The following is a 12,339-nucleotide window of genomic DNA, read 5'->3' on the forward strand; positions in this document are numbered from 1 at the left end:
ATGGCTAATCACTTGGAAAATATTTTAACTAAAATCATCTCTATGGATCAGATGGGCTTTATTAAAGGCCGTTACTCTTTCTCTAATGTTCGGAGATTGATGAACATTATATATTCACCATTATCTAAGCAACTTCAATGTGTTATCTCTCTCGATGCAGAAAAGGCATTTGATAGAGTTGAGTGGCCGTATTTGTTTAAAGTATTACAAAAATTTGGTTTTGGTAATAATTTTAATAGATGGATTCAAATGATTTATAAGAACCCTATTGCCATGGTCATTACTAATAATTACAGATTTTTTTTTCACTTTCTCGTGGTACTAGACAGGGATGTCCATTAAGCCCTTTATCATTTAATATTGTATTGGAGCCTTTAGCTATAACATTACGTGAAGCTAAAAACATTCATGGTATCTCTATAAATGGAACCATACATAAGATTTCTCTTTATGCAGATGATCTTTTGACTTTTATTTTGAATCTTGAGGAATCAATTCCTAATCTTTTGGAACTACTTAAAGATTTTGGTAAATTTTCAGGATATAAACTTAACTTGAATAAAAGTGAATTGTTTCCATTAAATGCCCCTGTTAGTATGTATAATGATATTCCTTTCAGAATTATTAACACATTTAGATATTTAGGTATTATAATTACTAAAAAATATAAAGATCTTTATAAAGCTAATATAGTTCCTTTAATAGACTCAATGAAACAACTATTTTCTAGATGGAATCCACTTACTCTTTCTTTAATAGGTCGTATCCATGCTGTGAAAATTTTACCTAGATTTTTATATATTTTCCAAAATATACCTATCTTTTTAACTAAAAATTTTTTTGATCAAATTGACTCTTATTTCTTCCTTTATTTGGAACAATAAGAGACCAAGAATTAACAAGTATCATTTACAAAACTCCAAAAAAGACGGTGGACTTGCACTTCCTAATTTAAGACTATTATTGGGCTGTGAATATTAGACAATTAATGTTTTTGGTTATACTCGCTAGATAAGAGCCAAAAACCACTATGGGTTGATTTGGAGTTAAAAGCTGTTAAACAATTTCATTTAACTTCAATATTAGGAGCTCCATCACCTTTACAGCTCTCTAAATTTCCAAATTTAAATCTTTACCCAGTTATTAAACAATCCTTATGGATTTGGGTTCAGTTTCACAATTTTTTAAATTTAAACAATTTAAGTTGTCTAATTTTTTATATCAAAACTTTTCATTTAAACCTTCAATAACCGACCCCATTTTTCTCCTATGGAGAAATAAAGGGATCCGTTCTTTTACAGATTTATTTTGTGAGTCGATTGATGACTTTTGAAGAGTGAATTAACAAATATTCTCTCGCTCATACACATTTTTTGCAATATTTTCAGGTTAGACATTTCTTTCAACAATATTTACCTAAGTTTCCATATTTACAAGAATCTGATTTGTTGGATACCATTTTGAAGTTGAATCCTTTAGTGAGAGGTTCCATTAGCAGAATTTATAGTTTATTTTTGTTACAAAAAGAGAACCTACCAGTAAAGATTAAACAAGATTGGAAGAAAGAACAATATGACCTTTGTTAATGAAGATTGGGTTCGAATTTTGAAAAACGTAAATTCTTCTTCTATATGTGCCAACTACTGTTTAATTCAATTTAAATTGTTCATCATTATTATTTAACAAAAGAGAGACTATCTAAAATATTTCCTAGTATAGACAACTACTGTGATAGATGTAAAACTGAAGTAGCTACTTTGTCACATATGTTCTGCTCATGTTCTTCATTAAAATTGTTTTGGAAATCTTTATTTTCTACAATTTCTAAAGCTCTGAAAATTAATTTACAACCTAATAGATTGACTGTTCTATTTGGAATAGTTCAGCATCATATTCAGGGTATTTCATCTTCAGATCAACATGTAATTGCATTTGTTACATTATTGGCAAGAAGGACTATTCTATTAAAATGGTAAGATATCTCTTCCCCTACATTAGTTGAAAGGTTTTCTCAAGTATTGTAATGTCTCAGTTTGGAAAAAATTAGAAGTAGAACTTTTGAACCCCGATTCGATTTTGAGGGAAGATGGGGTTCTTTTGCCAAATATTACCATTTAATTTGAATTATTCTATATGGTTTCCTTCCAATTTTATTTTTTTTATAAATATGAATTGGCGGTTGATGACTCTTTTTCTTTATATATTTAGTTGATGGTTAAACGTATTGCTCCGGGGGGGGGGGGGGGGGGGGGTTGATTCCTAATGGGTTTTTTCCCTTTTTTTTGTAGTCAGTGGGGTTTTTTTCCTAGTTAGACGGGGTTCTTTTTTTTCCTTCTTTTTCCCATATATAATTTTTTTTTCCATTTTTATATATTACGATCAGCTTTTTTTTCCTCAGCTTTATTAATTGTATACATATTAATCTATTGAAGTTTTGTATCATTCTATAGCTGTAGAAGATTATGCACCAATAAAAAGATTCTAAAAATGAAAAGAATTAATCTGTAGTCAGATCCAACAGTACTGTTGATCAACCATTTTATTTTTGAGCAGCGGAACAGGCTCTAGAGGCCAAATGGACTATTGTATTTCATTTCTTATTATTACATGTCTTAAAGCCCAATTAAGAACAGGATTTTAGCAATTTTGCCAAAGTAGAACTCCTATTTTACCGAGTTTGGTGCTAAAGTTGGAATTTTAATTTCAGTTGAAGAAATTTTCTCCAAAATCTAAAATTGCAACTGTTATACATTTGAAATAAAAACAATTAATCTTTCTCAGGTCAGTCAAAAGTAAGTCATGATCTACTTCTTACACCAATTGACTTGAATATGGAGTCTGGTAAATCACTATTTTCTTTCCAAGGTTACCAGTCCTCCATAGTGTACCATTCTGAAATTAAATTTTCAGGGCCTTTATCTCAATAGTGCATTAATTATGTTACAGGTTGAATCACTATCAAATTATGTAGCATTGCAATTATCTTTCTTATTCCTTCCAAGTAAAGTCCCATATGAAAAAATTTCTCTTTGCTTTCATCTCTTCCTGTCTCTAACTTCACAATAGATCAATGCATATATTTTGTGGGGAGAACCAGATTGACCACCAGATCAAGAGCACTTGCACAAAGGCAGAATTTCCAAACCTCCTTACATTTCCTTGCTCCAATAACTCAAGTGTGTCCAGCAGTGGAGTGTTTCCACATGCTGGTACTCTGTAGTGGGTTAGGCTTGTGCAGTCTAATTCCATTCAGTTCAGGAGGGAGATATGTAAATATTGGGTAATTTTCATGAATTAATGAAATTACTTTAAATAGATTTAAATATGTTTTCTGATATTAAACTCATTAACTTTTTGAATAGTGTTTGAATAATTATAAATACCAGAGGTGTTTGAGAAATGTTAGCTACTTGATGTTTGGTTACTTCAGACTACAGCTTAACCAGCTTACAAAATTTATTTGTTGTGTACCAGCAATAGATCATTGCTATGTTAATTTTAGTATACTCTTGATTTTGCTATTTCCTTAAATCCAGAAGATTGGATAAAATATCCAGCCCTTTGAAACCAGTTCAAAAGTGTGAAATCCACAAGTATATTTTCTTTCAATTGTCAGAATCCCTGCTTAGATATATGATGGAACAATTATATTTAAGTTTTTGGTCTCTCCTTTAATGATTTCATTCTTTTATCCTGTTATTTCCTTTCCCTTTATAGTGGATCAGGCAGATCCATTTGCCCACGTAGCAGCCCTTCATTTTGACCAGATGTTCCAAAGATTTGGCTCTCCTATTATCATCCTGAATCTGGTTAAGGTGAGTTTTCTATTGAGTGATTTCATTGAAACATGCAAAATCTTTACAACATGCAAAATTTGGTAAAGTGGATGCAGAGACAATATTTCCCACACAGTCGCAGTATAAAGTTTGGAACATTTGGGACTTGGCTAGAAAGAAAATTCTTCACCCAGATCTTTAGATTTTCCACCCAAGGGGACAGTCAGTGAAGATAGTAAAGACAGAGATTGCTCGATTTCGATATTAAGGAAATCAGGCAATGTGATGTTAGTTAATGAAGCTAGCATTGAACTGACATCAGAAACATTGCCCAGTCTATTTCAGGCTCACTGTATCCTTGCATCTAGTCTGTGTTCACAGTGCATGGATTCTGGAAGTCTAAGAGTATCATCAAGGATACTTGTCACCCCAGACATTCCCTTCACACTCTTACACCTGGGAAAAGATGTAGGAGCTTGAATACCTGGACAACCAACATCAAGAACAGCTTCTTTCTCACTGCAGACTTCTGAATTAAATATCTCTTTTGTATTCTTTCATGTTGGTGCTGCCACATTCTCAGACTCCTTAATTCTACCTCTCTTAGTTATTCCATTATTGCCACTTAACATTTCTTTTACACTGTATCAGGCTGCAGCACAATTTTTGCACTGTGTTTTGTGCTCAATGCTACATTTATTATAAAGCATACTGTTCACTGTGTAAGCTTTCACATGAGCAAAGAATTTCATTCAACCCTGCTATGTATGAAAATAAATCGATCTGAATCCTATTAATGGGCAGACCAGATGTGAAGGGCTACGAAGATTACTATTTCTTATGAATTTTTAAATGCTGTATTAAGTTATGGCATTTTCAAATTTTCATTTTTGGTCCACATAAGATTTCTCTTCATTTTCAAATCATCTTCTGCAGTAATATTATATAGACCATAGTAGCTATTTATTTCATTCATAGGGACCACCCTGAGCTTCTTGTTACCTGCTACTTTAATTCTCCATCCTATTACCACTTTTGCATATACAGTACTGTATGTCAGAGACCTCTAGCATTGTTGTAACAAGGCAAAAATACAAGATTGAGGTGCAACATTTCATCTCTCATTGGAGCATGCTGCAGCCTTCTGGACTCAAATATGATTTTATTTCTGTGTTAAATAACTTGCTTTCTTTGTAACAGAACTGGTCATTTCTGCTGAAAATCATTTCAGAGTTCAAGAATCTACACATTTTTGATTGTTCTTTTGATAACCAGCTTCTCATCTGGTTTTCTTTTTGAAAATATTCTCACTTTTATAAATTAATTTCAATGAATCTGAACTGATATTAATCCTTAGAAAGTCTACTTATAGGTAATGTGTTGCACTTTCTAGAAGCCCATCTTGAGATGTTAGCCTTTACTTTTGATGTTGTCAAACACCTGACCACTTCAGAATGTGTAATTTGATGGCATAGTTTTGATTTTTAGAGATTCACAAGTGATTCTATTGCCAAATGGACAAGTAAAGATCATGAATCTCTGCTTTATTTCTGATGAGACAATGATCCACTGATGAGACAACATTGCTTATTGTCCAACCAGTCTGCAGTAGTCTTTGACTCCTACACACAGATTCTGCTCTTCTTTGTGATCTTTATTCCAAGGAGTGCTAAATTCTTCACCACTTTAAATCGTGAAGTGATCATCAGACACTTTATAATGAAGACTGTTATCCTTGTGTCATTTAAAAGAGGCATAAACTGCATCATGTACAAAGCTGATGATTACATATTCAAGACTGCTAGATTATTTATTGTGTAGTTTAATATAACGTTTCTTCTTTCCCATTTCATTTAAGAACTAACCTTTCTCTCTTACCAATATTGAAGCTATTTTGTAAATCCTATTGTTTTTTAGAAACGTGAGAAAAGAAAGCATGAAAGGATATTGAGTGAAGCCTTGGTTTCTGCAGTTACATATCTGAACCAGTTTCTACCACCCGAGTATGCCATTCACTATATTGCATGGGATATGGCCAAGTATACTAAAAGGTAACATATGTACTTTTAATTTGACTGTAAGAGATACAAGATTTTTAAAATGTTCACTTTTTTGAGTTCCTGATAGAACATTTTTTGATCTTGTTACTGAAGCTTTATAAGATCTCCGTTTCCCTATGTACAAAAGAGTTAGATTCCACAGGTAAGGTAAGGATGACTCTCTAACCAGTTGAACATGTTGCGATGTAGAATTTTAGGAAAATTAGAAAACCAGAGTGAACTGAGCGGAAACTTGCTAACCCAGAGGCTTTTCAAACTCAAAAGAAATGTTAGGTTTATGGCTGTTATCCTAAGGCTGAGACCTTCAGGTCATATCCTGTACTCAAGTCATTTTTAGTTGTTTCACCGATAATGTTTTCTCTATCGTTGAATTGCTCAGTATACATTGCACAGTTCTGAGTTCTGCTTGTAACTTCTCAGAAAATAAAGTGTAATGTGCTATATCCTCTAAGATCTGGATAATATCCTGGGTTTGGGATAATAAATTCCAAGTAATGGCCTTGTTATATAAGTGTCACCCAATAACACTCACATTACAAGAGAATTTTACAACCTCCCTAAATGGCATTGCATTGTTATTTATTGCTATTTTCCTTACATAGCGAGAGTCACCATTCACCAGCATTACAATCGAACTAGCCTCATAAATACTGTAGCTAAAAAAGCAAGTCAGAACACAAGTATTCCACAGTGACTGATTCTCTTTTTGACTCCCTGCTGCCTTTTCATCGAGTCACAAGTTAGGAATATGATGGAAACCTCTCTACTTGCCTGAAAAATTGCATTTACAAGGGAACAATCTGCAATAACTGAACCAGCAGCTCCTTAAGATTTTCTTGATAGCACCACCCAAATTCATGCAATCTACTACTTCATTAAGGACAGAAGATGCATGAAATTAGCACCACTTCCAAGGACTCCTCATTCTTTTGCCGTTCTGATGGAAATAAATTGCCATTTCCTATCACAAGATCAAAGCCCTGGTGTTCCTTGTCAAACTGAGCTAGGGAAATACCTTCACTCTGCATTCTGAGACAGTTCAAGAAAACAGATCACCACCACCAGCTGGAAAGTACTTGGAAAACATCAATAAATGTTGAGCTTTCTGGCAACACTATATCCCATGACCAAGCATGGAAATAGTCATGAAGTCACACAGCACGGAAGCAAGCTCTTCAGCCAAACTTACACATGCCAACCGATGTTCCCTTATAAGCTAGTCCCATTTGCCCGTGTTTAGCCTACATGTACCTGTTCAAGTACCATTTAAATATTATCAAAGTACCTGGCTCATTCCATATACTGACCATGTTATGGATGAAAATGATGCCTCTCACCGTAAACATATGCCCTCAAGTTCTTGATTCAACAAACCCTGGAGAAATAGACTGTGCACATTCACCCTATTTATGCCCTTCATAATATTTTTTCTTCTATAAGATTGCCCTTGTTCTCCAACATTCCAGTGAAGTAAGTGCCAACCTTTCTCCATGACTCAGTCCCTCGAGTCCCCACAGGGTCCTCATAAATTTTCTCTGCATTCTTTCCTGCTTAGTGGACTCTTTCCTTCAACCATTCAGTTCTTGAACCAACGAGCAAAACTGTAATCACCACTCTTGATTGCTTTGCACAAAAATGGGCTTTATGTTTTTCTTCTAATTGTGTTTTTATTGTAGAAATTGTATATAACTTCTGCTTAATTTGTGTTTTTGTTGTGAATACTACTTATGTGATACTATGTGCCTGTGAATCTGTTGCAGATTATTATTTCATTGCACATGTGCATGCATGTACTTGTGCATATGGTAATAAGCTTGATTTTGACTCCTCTATGACAGGGTAAAGAAAACTAAGCACAGTATTCCAAATGCAGCCTCACCAATATCTTGTACATAACATCCCACTTTTATACTCTGTGGCCTGACTGATGGAAGGCTAGTATGCCAAAACCTTCTTCATCACCTTGTCTACTGCAACACCACTTTCAGGGAATCATGTACTGTACTCCGAGGTGTCTCTGTTCTACAACACTCCCCAAGGTCCCACCATTTATTGTGGAAGTCCTACACTTATTTTCCTACTCGAATTGCAAAAACTCACACTTACCCAAATTAAAATCCATTTGCCATTCTTTGACACCCTTGTTCAGCAGATCAAGATTTGTCCGTGAATCCTGATAACCATCTTCATTGTCAATGACAGCATCTATTTTAATGTTTTCTGTAAACTTAATAACCATGCCCTGCACATTCTCTTCCAAATTATTGCTGTAGGTGACATCTACCAATAAGCCTAGCACCATACCCTTGGGGACACCACTAGTCAGAGGCCTCAATCTGCAAAGCAATCTTTCATCATCACCTTTTGTTTCCTACTATCAAGCTAATTGTGGATCTAGTTAGTCACCTTTTCCTGGATCCCATGCATCCTAACTTACTATTGCAGAACCTTATTAAAAGCCTGGCACTGAGGCCATGCACCAAAAGGCCTCCTTCTGTGTTTAAACTTCATTAGTTTTATAACTTGTTGTTTTTGTGTACTCTTTTTACGTTTAAATTTAAAGTGCATTGCAATTAGTGGGGCCACAAAGGTCAGTGCTGAGGCCTCAACTAATGACTTCATTAGAATATTATAGATTGTATCTTCAATGTGAAAGGTTAGCTCTATTTCTTTCCATGGGTGCTCCATGAGCTGTTGTTTTCAACTGTTTCTGTTTCCATTGTTATCTATATTGATTTTATTAAAGGAGCTGAATGTACTAAACAACACACACAAAATGCTGGAAGAACTCAGCTGGCCAGTGTAATCGATGTTTCAGGCCGAGACCTTTCGTCAGGACTGGAGAAAAAAAGAGCTGAGGAGCAGATTTTAAAGGTTTGGAAATGGGAGGAAGAAACACAAGGTGAGAGGTGAAACCTGAAGGGAGTTTCTCTGAAACTCCTGCCCTCTCCAATGGGATTCCACCACCAAACACATCTTTCTGTTCCCCCCCCCCCCCCCCCGGCACTTCCTGCTTTCTGCAGGGATTACTCCATACGTGACTCCCTTGTCCGTTCTTCCCTCCCCACTAATCTCCCTTCTGACACTTATCCTTGCAAGTGGAGCAAGTGCTACACCTGCCCCTACACTTCCTCCCTCACTACCATTCATGGCCCCTAAGCAATCCTTCCAGGTGAGGTGACATTTTACCTGTGAGTCTGTTGGGGTCATATACTGTTTACAATGCTTCTGGTGTGGCCTTCTGTATGTTGGTGAGACCTGACGTAGATTGGGAGACCGCTTTGTTGAGTACTGCCTGAAAAAGCAGGGTCTCTCAGTGGCCACCCATTTTAATTCCACTTCCTATTCCCATTCCAGTACGTCTATCTATAGCCTCCTCCACTGTCATGATGAGGCCACACTTAGGCTGGAGGAACAACACCTTGTATTCCATCATGGTAGCCTCCAAACTGATGGCATGAGCATCGATTTCTTGAATTTCCGATAATGCTCCCTCACCCCTCCTCTCTTCACCATTTCTCATCCCCTTTTCCCTCTCTCACCTTATCTCCTTGCCCACCCATCGCCTGCCTCTGGTGCTCCTCCCCGCTTTTCTTTTTTCCATGGCTTTTTCTCTCTTTTGCCAATTTGCTTCCAGCTCTTTACTTCATCCCCTCCTCCTTCAGGTTTCACCTATCACCTTGTGTTTTTCTCTCTCCTCTCCCTGCACCTTTTAAATCTACTCCTCAGTTTTTTTTCCTCCAGTTCTGCCAAAGGGTTTTGGCCCAAAACGTTGACTGTACTTTTTTCCATAGATGTTGCCTGGCCTGCTGAGCTCCTCCAGAATTTTTGTGTGTATTGCTCGGATTTCTGGCATCTGCAGATTTTCTCTTGAAAGTGATTATGCTCGGTTTCTCCAGTATTGCGGTAAGCATGTTGTGAACAATGAATTCAATATACTAATTTGGAAGAAGTCTGCTTCATCAGAATGGTAGGAAGGGAAGAATTGAAAGAATTTTGAGGTGGATTAACAGTATGGATTTTAAATGCAATTTACCAGAAGTGAGGATTTCTACACCAGGGGTTATAGCTTTAGGTTAAGGCATTGTCCATTTCAGACAAAGACGAAGGTGGATTTCTTGTAGGAATTCTCTATTCGAGTGAGCTGCAGAGGCATAGTTATTGAATACTTATTCTCCAGTTGCAGCAGCCAGAGCAACATAAGGGAAGAGCTAATGGTGTTTTTTTAACGTGTGATTGACTTTTTTTTAAAGTGTGTGAATGGCAGCTGAGCCAATAAAAGGAAGGCAGGGTAAAGTGGAGTGTCCATTGTGTGAGAGGGGTAGTGTCTGTGTGGAATCTAAGGCTTGCAAAAGTATGGACGAGGTGAATGAGAGAGGTTACTAAAGTCTCCAAAATAAAGAATAACACAACATTTAGAAAGGGATAAGAATCTAACATCAAGAAGCATGGAGACAAAACTGACAAGAAGGATTCTGAATACAGGACTAAGAAATTATATTTGAATGCATGCAGTTTACAAAATAAGGTAGATAAGCCAGAAAGTGGCACGTATGATGCTGTGGGTATCACAGAATAGTGGTAGAAAGAAGATTACTGCTGGGAGCTACACATCCAAGGATATAAATCTGACCAAAAAGACAGGCAGGTCAGTCGGGGGGAGGGTGTGACTATATTGATAAAAACTAAAATAATATCCTTAGAAATAAGTAATAATAAGATCAGAAGACATGGAATCCTTGAAGGTAGAGAGTAGCCAGATTGCGGGTACAAATTAAAATGGAAGGTAGAAATGACATGTAAATAGTGCCATGCAACAATGGTTACTGGGGATTTCAATATGCAGGGGGATTGGAAAAATTAGGTTGTAACTGGATGCCAAGAGAGGGAATTTGTTGAATGCCTATGAGATGGCATTTTAGAGCAGCTTGTGGTCAAACCCACTAGAGAAAAGGCAACTCAGTATTTGGTGTTGTATAATTAAACAGATTTGATTAAAGACCTTGAAGTAAAGAAACCCTTAGGAGGTAGAGATCATAATATAATTCATAGAAACATAGAAAACCTACAGCATAATACAGGCCCTTCGGCCCACAAAGCTGTAACGAACATGTCCTTAGAAATTACCTAGGGTTACCCATAGCCCTATTTTTCTAAGCTCCATGTACCTATCCAAGGGTCTCTTAAAAGACCCTATCCTATCCACTCTGGAGTTTGAGAGGGAGAAGCTAATCCTGGATGTATTGGTATTACAGTTGAATAAAAGTAACTACAGAGGCAGGAGAGAGGAACTGGACAAAGTTAATTGAAAGGGACAATAGCAGGGATGAAGGTAGAGAAGCAATAGCTGGAGTTACTTTGAGTAATTCAGAAGACACAGGAATGTTTCATCCCAAAGAAGCAGCAATATTCTAAACGGAAAGTGAGTTAACCATAGTTGACAAGGGTAGTCACAGGCAGCATAAAAGCAAAAGAAAAGGCATACAATCTAACAAAAATTAGTGGGAAGCTGGAAGATTAGGAAGCTTTTAAAAACTAAAAGAGGGCAAAAAAAGGCAATAAGGGGTAAACAATGAAATATGAAGGTAAACTAACCAATAATATGAAATAGGATACTGCAAGTTTTTCAGATAATGAAACCCCTTTTTACCAGGCATCTCCAGAGATGTGGTTCGTTAGCCCCTCACTAATAGCCACCGGGCTCTGGTGAGAAAACCACCTTTCTCAAACTCCATATGTCTAGCAAACACGAGGAAATCTGCAGATGCTGGAAATTCAAACAACACACACAAAATGCTGGTGGAACACAGCAGGCCAGGCAGCATCTATAAGGAGAAGCACTGTCGACGTTTCGGGCCGAGACCCTTCGTCAGGACTAACTGAAAGGAAAGATAGTAAGAGATTTGAAAGTAATGGGAGGAGGGGGAAATGCGAATCTTCTCCTATCATTTCGCATTTCCCCCTCCTCCCATTACTTTCAAATCTCTTAGTATCTTTCCTTTCAGTTAGTCCTGACGAAGGGTCTCGGCCCGAAACGTCGACAGTGCTTCTCCTTATAGATGCTGCCTGGCCTGCTGTGTTCCACCAGCATTTTGTGTGTGTTGTTCCATATGTCTAGGGTCTTTTTGACTTGGGTCCCGCCATGTGTTGACCCACCCCCGAACACCGATCTGTGTTAATACTGTGTAAATTCTGCCACCATGCAATTAGCTGTTGGCAAGAAATAACAGATCGTACACTGCATATAGGATAAAGAAAAAATAAATAAAAGGGCCCATTACAGTTAACCCAATCCAAATGTGCATATAAGTTGGAGCTCATCTTGAAGTTGTCTTTAACTCACATGGTCTGCTTGAAAGTGCACACCACCTTCCGAATGTCACTCGAAATCCATCTTGAACAAACGGGCTCCCCAATAGGAGTATTGGTCCTTCCTCCTTGAAGCCATTCATCTGCACAAAGGGACGGCATCCTCAGCCATCCTCCCTCCTGTCCTCTCCCAG

General features: G+C 37.0%; 1 protein-coding gene across 2 annotated transcripts in view; it reads left to right on the top strand.

Annotated features, from left to right (window-relative positions):
* Nucleotides 1–12,339, top strand: part of fig4a (FIG4 phosphoinositide 5-phosphatase a) — a 109,991-nt gene that overhangs the window by 49,842 nt on the left and 47,810 nt on the right. For both annotated transcript variants that reach the window (XM_073055894.1, XM_073055893.1), the window contains 2 exons: nucleotides 3,718–3,815; nucleotides 5,694–5,827. In XM_073055894.1, coding sequence (XP_072911995.1) covers nucleotides 3,718–3,815; nucleotides 5,694–5,827 — 232 coding nt within the window. The remainder of the gene's footprint in view (nucleotides 1–3,717; nucleotides 3,816–5,693; nucleotides 5,828–12,339) is intronic.

Source organism: Hemitrygon akajei, chromosome 9 (genome assembly GCF_048418815.1).
Source record: "Hemitrygon akajei chromosome 9, sHemAka1.3, whole genome shotgun sequence".
Lineage (NCBI taxonomy): Eukaryota > Metazoa > Chordata > Chondrichthyes > Myliobatiformes > Dasyatidae > Hemitrygon > Hemitrygon akajei.